The sequence below is a fragment of the Melampsora larici-populina genome (genome assembly GCF_000204055.1).
Source record: "Melampsora larici-populina 98AG31 unplaced genomic scaffold MELLAscaffold_67, whole genome shotgun sequence".
NCBI classification, from domain to species: domain Eukaryota; kingdom Fungi; phylum Basidiomycota; class Pucciniomycetes; order Pucciniales; family Melampsoraceae; genus Melampsora; species Melampsora laricis-populina.
Genome location: NW_006768831.1, coordinates 367855 through 384504, shown reverse-complemented (window position 1 = coordinate 384504; position 16650 = coordinate 367855). Strand labels below are relative to the sequence as shown.

Genomic DNA, 16650 nt, shown 5'->3' with positions numbered 1-16650 from the left:
ATGCCTCTTTGATCCTTCAAAACCCCTCCTTATATATCCTGCAACTCCTCAAAACTCCGACCAATCCTTCCTCATTTCGCTTCAACCGACTCCTTTAACTCCTCCCCTCACTATCTCCTTCCATCTCCGATTCGACTACACCACTGAAACTTTCCATTCCATCTGCTTTATTCATTTCGATTTTGATTTTTAACTTCAATTGTTTGGCTTCAACTACACATGTTCAACTACCAGGTAGTTTTCTTCCATTTCTTATCTCCTTCCTTTTCAACATGATACTAACTTTTACTCTTCTTCCTTTCAACTATTTGCTTTTCTTATCATCTTGGCACTCCAAACTAGGTCTATGTGGTTTTCAGTTTACTTTGATTTGATTCCGTTCTTCCAACTTGACTTGATCCCGACTTTTGATTAATTCAATTTGATTGCTTATCTAATGTAAGTTCCTTCCTTTTATAATCTATTAAATGTGTTTAATAATGGTGTTGTTTCCTTGTTTTTAGTGTAGTTTATTTTCATTTGAGTCACTTGATCCCACTTGTTCTTCCTCTGCTCCAGCCGACTTCTCTCTTACATGTGCTTGACTGATCTTTCTTTGCCCTATTTTTTGATTTTCTTCTTCTAACTTGGTTTCTTATTTGTTTTTCTCTTCTCTCATATATTTTGTTTACCTGATTCCCTTGTGCTGATTCTTGAGAATAATTAGTTTTTTTTGCTTTTTTCTTTCATCCAAGAAGTGTGGTGTGATTTGTTTGTTTCTGGATTGTTGAGATTTCTTTCCATGAAGAGGATCATCTCATTTTCTTTCCTGATTGTTAAGTAGTTGTTCATATAGTTAATACTCATTAGTTTCTTTTGTCCTCATTTTTTATGTTGAAATGTTTTGATTATTTATGGGTATGTTTGTTTTTTTGCTTTGATTGTATGTGTGTCTCTGTTTGACATACACTTTTTTTGCTTTTGGTGTGTAATGACCTTTCTGTGTAAAAACCTTCCTTTTCTTTGACTGTATCTGTGTGTATTTTTTTCTTCTTCTCTCTCTCTTCTATCCATAGACTTGAGCAATGGAGAGCAATAGAGCCATCTGTAGCTTAGATTTTACAACATTGTTCATGAGGCATGTGGTCTCTTAGATAATCAGCTCTATTCAATTAGAGTAGGAACTCACAAATCACGTCAAGTGCATTAATGTTGATCTTTCAGTCATTGATGTCTCAGATGGAACTTGGGATGCAAGAGGTAACATTGTAGATGGTGCTGTATGTTAAAACACCTGATATTCTCACTTTTCTCTTGATAACTGAAATGTCATCCTATTTCAAAATGACCAGTCTCATTGACCCACATTGAAAAAAATGCGTGTGGGTCAAATTCCTTCACAATTGAAATTCTCACTTTCAAAGGATCATGTGATGATCTTCAACAGATCACTTCCTAAAAAGTTTCCAAACCAGTACTTGCCACTTTAATCAAACACCAAAACAAGTCATTATGTATCCTCAAAATGATCTTTCAAACCTTCACATGTACATTTTGGGTATAAAAACAATCATCATCTTGTTTAACTTATCACATTTTGTTTGTTGTTCTGAAAGTTCAAGCACAAGTATATCAGATGAGAGTCAACTTCCAAACAATATTTTAAGCTAGGTTTTGATCAAGTATGTTGCTTTTATAAAAAATCCTGAAACTCAAATGAAGTCAACTTTTCATAACTATCAACTTTGACTTGAGATTTTTGAACATCAATCAAATTTGGATCAAAATTACATGCACAGAAGGTCAATCAATGTATCACATTCAGATTCAATCATCAGGTAATCAAACAATTGATAAAACCTAAAGGGTCAAACAGATTTAATCTCATGTGAATCAATGCTCCAACACTTCAAACTGAATTTTTCTTTCACTCACTCTCAAGACGTAGTCCAAAAAATATATGTATCATTCACTCAATTGGGAGTAAGTCAATCATATCAAGAAATTGAAACACTCATAGGTTGGCTTGTGAACAAGTTTGATATCCTGGAAAACAATTTTCTTATTCATTTTCCTCCATGATCCTGACATATAGTGTAGTTTTCTCACTTGAATGTGATTAGACCAGCATGGTTCACCATTCAATCATCAAAGCAGTCAATTTTATCAAAGAAAATGACAAGAATTCTGAGATGTGACATAATCAAAGGTAATTACTTCTTTTGTGTTATCTGGATCATAAAATCCTGACACATCTTGTACCCACTTTTCTCACAAAACTCAACAATATTCCCTGCCAATCCAGCAATTTTCACTTTTATAAAAATTCAAAATCAGGACACACTTGATTGTGATAATGAAGGAAATACATGTTCATCAATTCTGAAGGGACTTGTGAGATTGAATTGATTCTCATCAATGAAGTGGGTATTCCACCAACATATATAGTGGTTTTGTAGCTTTCTATAGCAATGATAACACTTACAAGCCCCAGTAGGAATGGGAAATAACAGAGCGGCGCCCGCCGCCCCAAAAGGCTAGTGTAATGTGAATCTAGAGGATGAACAAACGTTAGCATTATTGCACGCCAACCACAAGATTACCACAGGTACCCTAGTAAAATACATCACTGGGATACAGTCCTGGCAGTTATTTCACAACCTACCTTTGCCACCAGAAAATGACAAAATGGTTAAATTACAGCTTAAAGCCTCAAGGGTGGCAGATGCAAAAGCAAGCGAACTTACCACTACCAAGAAACACCCGGTCCAATTTTGCCACCAAGGGAGACCAAAAAGAACAAATTGCCTTGACAGTGGCCTTGGTAGCCTTCTGAGGGATGGCACGACTTGGGGAATTAGTGACTGATAATGAATCAAAGCAGGTGATTTGTGACAAAGATTTGATAAACAACCCAACTTGCACTTACATGAAGATCACCTTACACAGGGCCAAAACGGTGAACCCCGGGGAGATTCAGTGGTTACACCTGCCAAAATTGGATTTGCTGTTATGTCCTATCGCGGCCCTATCTCAAATGTTTTCTGAAGGTCACTTACAATCTATCCACAAGGTCACTCTTTCAGACTAGGTGGAACAACTTATAATTGGAATGATAAGCAGCCACTCACAGATATCGTGGAATTTGGAAGGTGGGAATCGACTGCGTACCCAGTATACCTTTGAACATACTCAGCTGAGGAATTGGCTGATGTGAATTACATTTGGGATCTTATGAAGAAATAAAAACAAAACAAGGAATGAGTGAGGAGACTAAAAAGAACAATTTTATACTGCCGATCAAGGGGTGTGGCCTTCTGTAGAAACTTTATTCAAGTAGTATGTATGACCAATGGACCCATTCTATGAAGGCAGTTGATTCCATATGGCATAGATAATTACTGGTGGCAGCCAAGGTGCTCCTGGATGGTGCAAGGCTGTGTCCATCAGTATCAGATTCACATATTCATCCGCCTGTAATTCATTTTCCAATGCATCCTCATGTTCATTCGTCTTAACTTCTTTGAACCACATTTTGTCAAACTCCAGTTCTTCCAAGAATGCATCCTCCGGTGTAGTATTAAAAGCTCAACAAAAGCTTTACAACACCTAAGAAGGGATAATCTACTAATGTAAGGATAAAAGAAATTGCCTAAAGACTGCCTTCTTCAAAGAAACCAGCACAAGGGCACTTGCTGACCACTTCATGATAACGAAGAAAAAGATAAAGGCACCAGAGAACGTTTCTCAATACTGTTGTAAATATCATTCCCAAAGAGACCTATAGTCTTTAACACACATAAATAAATTTCTCCTTGTGTTGAAAGGGCGGATTTAAGTGATCTCAGTACAAATGTAGTAAATAAATGATGATTTATAACACTACAACGGTATAAGATGCAGAAAGGAGAACAACAATCCCAAAATTGTTGGTGAGTATATACATTGATGTGTAACAACTCCTACAATGGTCAACAGCCTCAAAAACAAATCAATTCCGCCCAAAAACCCCTAAAAACTATGTGATGACGCAATGTAATGATCTTGTTACTAATGTATGATGTAATTTACACAGTCAAAAGTGATCAATGACTTAGTTGAATGATGTACAGAACTTCTTATGATGAATACAGGTGATTTTTTCCTTGTAAACTAGCTGAAAACCTATTTTTGAGATTACAATTTTTTTCAAATGGGCCCAATTTTGGATTACTAAAGTGCATCTTGTAGAGCTCGTGTTACTGATCAATAATTGGTGCCATATCAAGGTTTGCCAATTCCCCTTGAGTTGTCCTCCGCTGGCCCCGTGTGTGTACAGACACATCATAAACCACAATGACCCCTTTCAACATCACTCACCTTCACCCTCACTTGTAAGCCTGAGGATCTGTGACAAGGGGCGAGATAGTCTGACAGTCAGAATCAAAGGTTTTGAAGGCAATGTGTATGTATGTAATGGTGTACTCAAGGGAAATTGGCAAACGTAATGCTAACATGTGGTTTATTTTATAGCTTGTTAACTGAATCTTAATATCTTATATCAATAACTAGAGAGATCAGTGATGAATCATAATAGTAGCAAATCTATAAATGGCATGGGAGGCGCGCCAGAGTCAGAGAGGTGAAGAGGCAGAAATTCTTGGCTTGAACACAAGCCTTGCCAATAGGGGATTAAACAATGAGAAAGCTGAAGACTGTGAGAGACAACTTTCAGCTACTACCATGTATGTACACCACAGGGTAAACATCCTCAGCCTCATCTGGTGCCGGGGACTTTTCTAGATAAGACGATTCCGACAACAAAGTCAGAATGGTCTCAGTCACGGAACGTACATTAACCATGGGACAATCAATTTTGTTCACCCCTTTTTCTGGGTTTGAAAAGGTTGAAAAACATGGTCAAAGAGGGTATGAAGGGTGAGGAAGACCTGGCTGAGATCATATCTTGAGCCAAGTGCAAGCATCCTATCAGGATGCAATCATCTTATCCTCCTGAATCTTTGCCTGGCTGAGCTTTGATTGATAGGTTGGATAAAGTCTGATACAGCCTGATTTCCGGTGACTTGTAATGATTTCAATTTCATAAAAACTTATTACGTAACAAGATAAAAATCATACACATATTGTAAAGACTTATTTCAAATAAAGTGTTATGTGGATAAGTTTCAAATATGTTAGAGTATTTCAAAGATCTGATAAAAGATTTCGAAGTTAGATGTTTTAAAAGATGTTATTGGAAATAGGTTGCTAAAGCAGAATATAGTAGTTAGGAAATATTTGTAAAGGATATGTGTATATATATGTTGTGTCAAGTTTTATGTTAGTTCTCTTTCTTCATCAAATTATTAACATATTTTGTCACCTTTCAAAATCTGAGTTAAAATCTTGAATAACAGGAATGCGTTTTGAGACCCTAGACCACGGCCCTTACATGACTGTTATTGTTCCGGGAGCGATGTTTGTCTGGTCCCATCTAGAAATGTCTCAGTCACCGTTCTTTTGAATTGAAAACAAGGGAATCAGTTGTGGGTCGTTTGGCACTGGGCACGCATGCTACCTACAGAGGCCTGGGGGCCTGAATTGCAGAATTGTGTTTTAGGCCTGGGGCCTGAGAAAAAATGAGAAGTGAGCACCACTGCCCTCATATTGTGTGAGAGTCGTTGATGGTAGGTATAAAGATTGCTTGATGTAGGTGGAGCTTTGGTGTTGTGAGACTCTTAATCACTGTCGCGGGCAACCTACCTGGGTAGGGAGAGCGGGTCAGTGTTGTTTACAGGGCGGAATTCCACTGGAATGACTGCGTACTGGCTTTGGGAATCTGGTGTATAGATTTTGTCCCTGGCTAGGCGTAGCCAGCTTCATGACAAGTCTATTGTCACAGCAAGCATGGTCAGTAAGGTAGCTCGAGCGTTTGGGGCTGAGAGCTGACCTTCACACTGTTGCCTCTGGTCGAGGTGCTCCTCGTCTACATCGGAGGGGGAGGAGTTCATTGTTTCTGCGTGTAGAAAGATGTCAGCGACAAGTAGTGAAGTCTGTGCAGAAAAATCACTTATGAGAGCTGTGCGCAGAGTTTTCTCCTGCAAGCCTTTGGAACCACAATCTGTGACTTTCATACAGTGGCTGTAAGAAAGAGAACCAGAACTGGTTGAGCTAGATTAACCATTGAGCAATGGTTGTAGACGTACAGGAGTTTTTCCCGGGAACTGGATATGCTCCCCTACTGATAGCCCGATTTGCGGCATGTGTTTGACGGCTTTCCTCATGTTGAGGATTGGGTGATTTCTTACGTAGAGTGCGTAAGAGTCTCCCAGTTGTTATGTGCTCACGTAACTGTACCGGTACAACTTTATATAGGGGTTTTAGTCCGCTATGTTGATACTAGGAGCCATACCTGCCTCCCCACATGATTGGCATACAGTGTCTATAGCTCAATGGTCAGAGCACTCATCTGGATTAAGAGGGTTGTGGGTTCGAGTTCTCGTGGTGGGCGCGGGGTTTGAATTCAGGGCGCGCCCAGCGCACCTTTTCAAATTTTTTGAAGGCGCGCCTGTAGTGAGGGCGCCAAGGGCGCGCCTTTTGGGTACACAAAACCAAGAAAAATCGAAAAAAATCGCAAAGATGATAAAAAAATTGCAAAAGAACCGTTCAAAGTGTTGAAAGAGGAAGACTGATTCTTGCAGATAACATATTACTTGAATAAAGGACAAAGAAAATGTTAAGAATCAAATAAAGAGATCATCTTTGTCCCATGATTCATTGTCAGAATCATCCACTACCATGACATCTGTAAATACTTGATTGGAATTATTGAACAAAGTGAGGTCAAACAAAGATTCTATGTAGCTTTGTTCCTCAATTGGAATGTCATCGAGTTCCACTGGATGATCAAAAAGAACTCCGTCTTCAAATTCTTGAAGCTGGTCAAGGTCTTCAAACTGTACATCTCTCTTGATCTCATCTTCATTATATTTTGTGCTTTCGACTGTAGATTTACCACTTGGGTTTTCAGCTTGAAGATCCATTTCAATCTGAGAGATCATCTTCAATGTATCAACTTTCATGCGCGGTCCTGACTTGGTTTTTTGAGAAGACATTCCCAAGAAAAGGCTTTTTGGGCATGATTGGTGGTGGGGGGGGTGAGAAAACGATGAGAAAGCTCAAGACCGACAGTACTTGCTCAAAGGGCGCGCCCACCCCATATTTTGACTTCTCGGGTGCGCCCGGGCGTAGGCGTGGGGGCGCGCCTAAAAGGCGCGCTTTTCACGCCACGCCCACCACGTGAGTTCGAGTCCTACTAGACACATCATTTTATTATTCCAACACTTTTCATAGGAATGCCAGCCTGGGCTAGAGCTGTTGCTCCTCCGGCGCGAAGAGAGTGGCCGGTCCGCTCACTGCCAAAGATAGAGGCCAATTGATCCATGAACCAGGACCTGGTCGGCAGTGATCCGTTGTCCTTGACTAGGAGAAGGAGGTGTGAGGGGAATTTTTGGTCTCAGAGATTGATGTATTGTACGAGAGTTCTAAACGGGCAGAGGCGGTTGCCTACTTGTTGCACGGCTACCACAGGTGTACTCTTGTATTTCCTGTCCGCTTTGTGGTACGGGAGAACATAAGATGCCGCCTCCCCTTTCAAGGCAATTTGGACAGAGGAATGTCGGATGGATTTTCTTGAGTTACGAAATTTGATGATGTCGGGTGTTACAAGTTTGCCGAGGTGATGTAAGGCCACGAACCCTAACGCGAGGATGAGGTTAAATAGAAGGTTGTCAAAGGTAGAGTTGAATTTGTTTGACGCTATTTCAAGGTCAAGGAGGGAGAAGGGTGGGGCTTGCTTGGACGGGGTCGAGAATTGTTTCTCGCACCCGACGATTGAGTTTTTGATTTTGTCGCTGCTTCTGATGGTCACTACTTCTGGAAATTCTTCTTTGAAGTTGCGAACTATTCCTGTGAGGTAGGTTTTGACAGTGCCTGGTTTGACTTCCCTTCCCACTACTGAAATGAAGTGGGCGAGGTGAATCTCAGAAGGGACGGCAGGTTCGATTTTTTGGCTGGAGCAGAACACAAAGAATCGCCGGACTCCGCATTTGTATTTTGCTAGCAAAGATGGTTCGAGGCAATGTTTCCTATCCAAAGATTTCATGGTTTCTCTTTCTTCAAATGAGTATTCTTGGGTGATGAATTTTTTAGACGGCATGGTGGAAAGTTGGCGATTATTGAAAGATAAGGCAGATAGAAACAATTTTTTGTAAGAGGGGTTTAGCTTTTTCCAGAGAGAATGATGTTTGAAGGAATTAATCAGTTTTAGTAAGAGGTGAAAGTTGTGGGAGGTCACTTTGCTCGACGTATGCCGCCGTCGAGGTGTTTGGGAATGGGTGGGAGGGTCTTGTGTACGCGCGTCGGAGGAGCTCCCTCGTCTGAGATGATTTTTTGCCATGAAAGTTTGTCTGCTATGACGTTTCGTTCACCGGCCACGTGCCTGACAACAACGTTGAGAGAATTATCTAGTATTGCTGTAACTGCGTGCCTGAACAGTACACGCGTCAGGTCAGTTGGTGAGTGGGATCCAAGCAGATAACAGACTGATTTGTTGTCTGTAAGAATCAGAATCTTCTTCGCTTTTGACAGCACCTCTGAGTCTATAGCTAACACCACCACTAAGAGCTTGGCCCAATAATTGTCGCAAGCTGGTGGGGGAAGGAACAGATCCCAGGTTTTGTTCGATTGTGGATTCCAAATGCCGATGCCCGTAGGGCAGGCGTCACAGAAAAAGGTAGCTTCTGCCAGATGCAGTTCCCAGTAGAAGGATTCCATGATCAGTCTGCTGTTCCACGCTTCCAGCGAATCAGCAAGCCAAGATAGGTCCTCTTTAGTTGCTTTGTTAAGGGGGACGTGGGTGTTTCTCATATTATTCCCTGCAATTTTATCCCAGGATGATTGAAGAGACCATCTACCTAACGGAAAGGTGTTTAACGCCCAGTTTGCTCAGCCTGTAAGCCGTTGCCACTCGACTAGGGGCTGAGAGGTTGAGGAGGCAAAGGATCGGAGTTGTTCCACTAGGGCTGATTTCTTTTCTTTGGTGAGGGATATGATCATGGTATTGCTATTGATTAGATGCCCAATCACAGCCCCCAATCACAAGTGACTGGCAGCCCAGTACATCCCGGCGACCTCAACAAGTTTTCAATTTGTTTTCAATTTGTTTTGAATAGGTTGTTGAACTAACATTGCACAGTCTTTGACAAGTTTTTGGTTGACCAGTTATCACATATATCTTGACTGGTCATTGTAATGTTCTTGACTAGGCATGGACCATATCTCCACAAGTGGTTAACCTGATCTTGAATATATATATGAGTCATAATGAGCTGACATAATCAATTCCCCATATGCATCCTTTCCAGCAGCACAGGTGAAGTCCAGATATAATGCCTCTCAAAATCATAGATACAAATTGGCATCATCTACAAATCAAGAGTGTTCAAACAGAATGGATACCCTGGGTCAGACCATTTACATCATCCTATGACCGTTCAGCAGCAATCATCCATCCATATCCATGCTATCATCCTCATCTTTGCCTTGCACAAATCCCTGGTCAAACCACAAAAGTCAGTCAAAAGCAAAAATCCCAATCAATTCAAAACTCACCAGATTCATCAATTCAACTGTTGAGAGTGTTTTGCTTTGAATTTCAAAAGTCCCTTTTTCATTCTTGATGACAACTAGCTGCCCAATGACCTTGTTGCACTCAATGACATGATATCCTCCATGCTTGTCATATAGCACTGAGGCATTCAGCAAGTCTGGCAAAGAATAGTACGGACTTTTGCATTTGTCATCATCAGAAAGAGGTATCAATGAATTGACAACAAGGAGTGGATGTTCAGAATTGGGAAGCTTGATAATATCCGTGATACAGCCTTTCCTTTTACATGAGTTGTGGAAATATGAGATGTAGCTATTTCCAGGTGTCTTCTTGTAAGTGCTATGTGGCTTGTTCAAAATGAGGATCCTTGTGGTCACATCAAATTTTGAGCGTGCAGTGTACTCTGCCCCTATATGACCATTTTTTCGAAGGGTCTCAAAGGCAATAGGACTGAGTTGTCTTTCTTTCCACGATGTCTGACGCTTTCTTAAGAGGTATTCTCCAATAATAGAATCATTCTCAAAGGCGGTGTGATTGTTATTGATCATGGCTTGGAAGAAGCTACGTCTGGAATAGTGCTGAAGTAACGACTCGCCCTGCCGTTCTAGTCATGGAAAAAGGACTTCAGCTGAGTGTTTATATGCCCAATTTTGAGATAAAGACATACCCTTCTTGCCATTTTTACGTGCTGCAACTAGGCTACCAATGATCCGCTCACCTGCCCAGCTAGCCATATAAGCAGGCGGCCCAAGAAGTGTTGAAATGGAGCCTATGTGTTCAGCAAAATGCAAATTGGGCTTTTTCATCATATGGGGCCATCCATCCCCAAGGATTGCTTGGTGCTTTTCAACCAACTCCGTGAGCTTTTCTCCGTCACCACTTTTGAAAGATCACAAAGTACATATGTTACCAATCTGAATGAGCTGCAGGAGGCAGTCAAGTATTTTGGAAGAGGTCTCTCCAGCCTCTCCAGAGCTGAAATGTGGTACCCAAGCAAGTACTATATAGACTTTGAATAGATATTGCCAGTCTGCTGCTTTGGGGGTACCAGCACTGGCCATTCCAAAGTTAGGCTTGGGTCGAGTGGTCCAAGAGGGGGCAATGGCATGTTCAAGGCAGTGCTGAAGCAAATCCAGTTCATAGGGGGTGACTGATGGAACAATAGCAGGTACAGGTGGTGGGGGTGTTGGAGATTGTTCCACTCTTGCGCGCTTCTTCCCTTTGATTGTGCGGTCAGATCCACCTGAAGACAATGGGAAGTTATGAAGGTCCAACGGTGCTGCGGATCTAGCTTTGTGCAAATGGTGTGATCGCGGTTTAAGTAAAGACTTGCCCTGCTGTTCTAGTCATGGGACAACGATCTTGATAGGTCAGATGTTGAAATGGAGACATCCACTGATTTCTGTTTTTTGTGCAGCAAGTTGGCTGTCAGTTAAATTATCCAAAAGCAAACTGGGTGTTTCCATCAAGGGTGTCACCTTGGCCTGACATGCTAGAGCTACTCTGATCATTCAATCACTCTTGAAAGGAATGTGAGAGTTATGGATGTGGAGCTTCCATAGCTGTCAAACACTTGTTCAACACTCAGTTGAGATCTTGCCAGTGACTGATCAGCATTTGTATGATGACTGGAGAAGATCTCTATGATAACTGGTTGAGACATGGTACACAACATATTGAAAACATCTTAAAAAAAACTAAAAACAATTTAAGAACATATTGAGGTCATCGGATGTACTGGGCTGCCAGTCACTTGTGATTGGGGGCTGTGAATGACCTCCAGTTTAGCTCCCCAAATTTGCTTCTCCCAAGCCCAAGGGATTCCCAGGAAGTCGAATAGGCTGAGGAATTTGGCTTGATTAAGTGGAATCAGGTGAGCTTTCAAGGAGACCACCTCCTCTGTGCAGCAGGCTCCCCAGGAATCGTCCATATAGGAGTTGATACCCTTGATTCCTAGCTCGTAGAATGCAATCCATAAGATGAGCAAAAAGAAACTGCACCATATTTTGGGGGAGCTGGCGCATCCAAAATTTACGCAACGGTCTATGTGATTCATGTCGTCTATGCGGATTGCCTGGCGAAGTTGCCACTGACAATGCATCCCTAGAATCCAGAATGCTGAGTCCATGTCTGATTTCCATATCAGAATTTTCCTGGGCCTTGGCCTCTGTTTTCGAGTCTAGATGAATTTGGTGTTTTCAATAGAAGGAATACTGTGCTGCTTTTTCAAATGTAGTAATGACGGGATGAAAGAGGGGATTGAATCAAGCTTTATTCGGATTTGGTTTCTGTTGATGAGCTCGTTGGGCCCCGGATTTCCGTAGCTCATGTTGGTACACATTTGAGTTTTTCCGGAATTCTTGTTTGTTGCCAAGCATAGAGGAGCGGTCTTCATGCCCCTGAATGGTGAATGAAATCCTTCTGAAAATCTCCCTAATTTGACTTCCTTGTCTCTTGTTTTTCGCAGAATCGCCAGACCCTCTGGGGTGTGAACGTGATTGTTGTGCTTCACGGTTTTGTCAGAGGGTAAGGAAGACATGGGCCAAAAGCCTTCTGAGACACCCTTCAGTATTGACTCAACAAACAGCTGATTGGGATGTGAGGCTGTGAGGGTTCTAATTCTGGACGCTTTGATTGGGCATACGACTTTAAAGATGTCTGGACTTTTTTGTATTGCGTAAGCTGCTAAGGGATCTGAATCGAGTGGAGGAGCTGATGGTAACGGTTTGGCGTCTAAAGAGAAGTTTACAGATGAGGAATAGTGGGAGGCGTCTTCTTCCAATTCTAAATTCCTGAGGAATTTTCGTGCGTTAGGTCTATTGGTGTGTGATGCCTCCTCAATGATCGGCATTGCATCCCACTTTGTTGCATACTTGATGTTGTTGCTTGCAGTCACCGTCCTCATCCATCTTCCACAAACTGGTGTCGTTGATTTCGTAGGAAAAATTAAGCCTAGATTTTTTGGGCTTTGGTGTGGTGGGTTTTTGTTTAGGGTTTGACCATGACGACAACTGGGTTTTCAAAGACGATGCCTTTGGTTGGTGAGTTTGTGTCTTAATGATCTCAGCTCCTTCATTAATTCGACTAATTTTGCTGAATAAGATTTTGTTCTCGAGGTACTTAAGTTTGGGGTTGGTCCAATCGCCGAACGCAATCCAGGAGTGACGAGAGAATTGAAGGCGTAGCACCGAGTCAAAGTCTCGAACATCGATCCAGTGGATGCCTGTCGAAGGATCGCTGGCCAATTCCAGAATGTACTCGAAGTAACTTTTGATATTTTTCTTAGCTGGGGGAAAGGCCGCCTGGTAAGTAGCGCTAAGGAGAGAGACAAGGTGATGCCAATTGCTTTTGTCAAGGATGGGGGCACCTTTGATCTTCTCATCAAACTCCAAATCCTTAGACTCATTGATTTTGATCATCTTGATGGCTCCCGGTTTGCCATATATATCCGCATAGACTTTTTCCAGGTCCACAAATTTATACTCCAAGAGGTCTTTAATCTGGGAATATGGCCATTGGTCTGGCTTTGCTGGGCTAGCTTCAAAGAGTTCTGTTTCCCTCTTGATATCATCTTTATATTTGACCTTGATTTGTTTGATTTCTCTAGCAATGGTATCAATGATTTTGTCTTGCGGTTCTTCTTCTGCTGATTGAAAGGCGAACTTTTTTGATGATTTTCTAGCTGAGCTGACAAACGTTTGAAAGGCTTTTTCAAATTGAATACCTTTGGGGTTATATTCTGGAGAAGAAGAAATTCTGCATCTTTTTTCCTGGCTGCAAGACGGGGGATCTTCTTTGCCAAAGCGGTTGAAAATAGACATGTTGATGCGGTCCAACAGAGGTACTTGAGGGGTTCTATCTGGAGATCCTTTGAAGCGTGTTCTTCTACTGGATGATGAGGCAGGAAATTCTCTACGTGGTGGGGAGACTCTGCTAGAAGAGTGTGAAGGCCTGGGGCTGTAATCTTTTCTGGATCTGTGCCTGGGGCTCGGGGATCTCCCGGTTGACCTGGCTGGACTTATACCCCGTCTACGGGAAGTTTCTGGTGATGATGGAGAGGAGCCGTACTGGTTAGTTGAGCCAAATTGACGTCGAGGGGACTCCTTGAGAAATGTCGACAAAGATCTTGGCTAGCCTGGCAATGTCTTTCTGGGCTGTGGCGGGAACGGAGCTCTGGGCTGGATTGCTGAGAGTGACGACGAGGGCTCCTGGATTTACGAGGACTTCTCGATTGACGGCCTTTACCCTTTTGTTGAGAGGATGAAGGAACGGGGTTGGCACCATGTCTCGCCGCTGAGCTGGCCTTGGCAATGTCCAAGAGTTTTTTGTTAGAGACCGAGCAATTGATTTCACCTTCCAATGGCCTTCCGAAGGCGCACTGAGTGCTAAGAATCGCTGGCTCAGCTTCCATAAGGCTTCTGACGGAATTTGGCCATATGTGGTTTTTGCCCACGAGCTGGTAAAGTGGACGTCCCGCTTTAGAGTCGAGTTCCACGGCGGCTCTCCCAAAGACGGAGAAATTGTAAATCCATAGCTGCAATTTTTGGTCTGTCGGAGGGTAGACTTCAGCGAACAGCCCGCAGAGGACTCGCATGGGAATGACTCTACTGCCATTCGCTTTGTCGTAATCAAAGAGAATAGACTTGAGTTTTTGGTAAAGGCTTGTCGCCCTATTAGCGGAATTAATTTCTTCAGATGATAAAGGTTGATCATTTTGCATATTCGAATGGACGAAATAAAAAATAAAAATTGAAACTGATAATAAACTAAGTCTGAATGACTGATTTTGAATAACTTGTACTATAATAAGGAATAATGATGAAGCAAGTTTAGTCAAAATTTATACTACTATTATAATATTCGTCAATTACAATTTTGATAATTTGAAATAGATGAGGAAGAAAGGACGGACAACAAAAAGGAAAGAGACTGAAACGAAACATAGCCATACATCGCTAACCTCTCACTCGACCCGTTGGGGTGAGTTTGATGTGTAGCTGGGTTTTGTTGGTGATCTTTTTAGAGTAGCTGCTTGCGTTCCCAGATGCTGAGATTTCACTCCCCTTTCACATATTCCGTTTTGTTAACACCTTGTGCCAACCTCGAATGTGTCAAAAACCGGTCTCAGCCCGGCTTTCGGCACGTCCCACTTACCCCGTGGTGTGCTTGATGCAACAGGTCAATAAAGTAATCCGTTGCAGCTACCAGCCCCGACATTACAACCATAGTTGCATCCGTTAGCTTTGCATGCCGAGCTATCTTTGCACAGTACTGAGCCGCATTTGAATTCAGCAGGGGGCCGGTTGTGTTCGTCTTCGAGTTCAGTGGGTCTAATTCTGGAGAAGCCCATGATTTCCATTGAGTCTTCTGAAAATTCGCAAATGGTTGGGATGATTGAAAGACTCAATACTAGGGACTGGGCGAAGTTCGGACGAGCACAGGATTTTGCCACCTGAATTAGCGCAAGTATAGCAAGGAAGTTGTCCGAAGAGATTTAAACAGGAGGAACATATCACTGACCTTTCGCATGTCCAAGTGCCCCGTTCAAAATCTCATTGGGATGACAAAGCTGAGTCCGGGTTCATTCCCAAGGCCATATTCCCACAGACCCGATTGCTTGCTCAACTTCTATAGGATGTTCCAACGTCTATCTTGCAAGGGGTTCTTCATGAGGACCCCAACCCAAAGGTACAAACTTCCTTTTCGGGCTCCCCCGTGGGCACCACCACCGGAGAGCTCAGGGCCACAGCCTTATCTGTGAAAGGTATATCAGGCAATCCTGATGCGGTCAGCCTAAGGCTTTTGGCTGAGGAGTAGGAAGTTTTGGATTGGAGAGCCCATCAGATGATGGCAACCGGCTATGCGCCACCCTATTTTTTTTAGTCTCATGAAGTTGACTAATAAAAATAGGGAATTTTGATATTGATTCAACAGGGGCTGGATTGCTTGCGATAGTATTTCAACTACGGTTGAATTGGATTTTTGCAGCGCTTCGCCCAGTCCCTACTGAGCTTAAGAGAATGATTTTTTGCAATTGGACACCTATCATTGTAGCACTCTGAAACTAAAGAGAACATATGAGTAATCTGTATTAGTTATGTTTGATCAAATCTGACCCACTTTCAAGAACAATAACTAACAAGGAACCTTTGGTTTGATTGGGGTATGATGCTGAACAATATGAGCAGGGTAAAGGTAATTGGATGTGCCCGTAGAATGGATCGCGCGAACTATCTGTTGAGCTGGGGAATTGTATTTTGGTTCAGCTTATCTGTGTTCTGTCAAGAAAGTATCCAAAAAGTACTGACATGCTGTCCTAAACCCACAAAAAAAAATTATCAAAGGAAGTCAAAAACGAGTGTGGATAGTAAAATATGGTGAACTGATTCAAGCAAGTGATAGACTGATATGGAAGAGAGATGGCAGAGTGACAATCCACTTGGAATGATTTATAGCAAAATACGGAATCCTTTGAGGTTGCCAAAACCATCTTCCGAATACAAAAATTACATAGTGAAACTGGTCGTTGGGGAAATTTACCGAAACAATTGATTTGTGACAATTGCATGAAGGTGAAAATGTAATCTCCCTAGTGAAACTAATCGTTAGTGAAATTCTTTCTATCGCGACTCGTCCTCTAGATTTCTTTTCACCTCACAAGTCGGCGAGCGAGAGAGGGACGGGTCAAGTTTGTTACCTCATCGCAGTCAAACCCTTCCCTAACTCTCCGTGTGACAGATCGGGACGGCGCGAATTTAGGGCACGGCTGGGGGTCGGGTGCTAGAGACTATGAAGACACCCGGGAAACTCAAGCTGTAGACTTCAGTAATAATAAACCCAAACCAAGAACACAACCCGGAATCCTAACTACATAGCATGCGGAGAAAGCAATCAGCCTCGCTCCAATCACCGGTTGTCGAATAATGATTGTGATACGGTTTCAAGGTCCGAACAACACACTCCTTGCAAGATTTTAAATAAAACTGGTTTGTTTCTATCGTAATATATATTATATCCCCTCA

At 42.3% G+C, this 16650-nt stretch overlaps 1 protein-coding gene across 1 annotated transcript; it reads right to left on the bottom strand.

Annotated features, from left to right (window-relative positions):
* Positions 1 to 12465: 12465 nt before the first annotated feature.
* On the bottom strand, positions 12466 to 14348 carry MELLADRAFT_112556 (uncharacterized protein; the record flags this gene model as incomplete). The annotated part of the gene is made up of 2 exons (XM_007417052.1): positions 12466 to 13367; positions 13697 to 14348. 2 exons carry the CDS (start codon positions 14346 to 14348, stop codon positions 12466 to 12468), a joined length of 1554 nt encoding a protein of 517 aa, XP_007417114.1.
* Positions 14349 to 16650: the final 2302 nt, after the last annotated feature.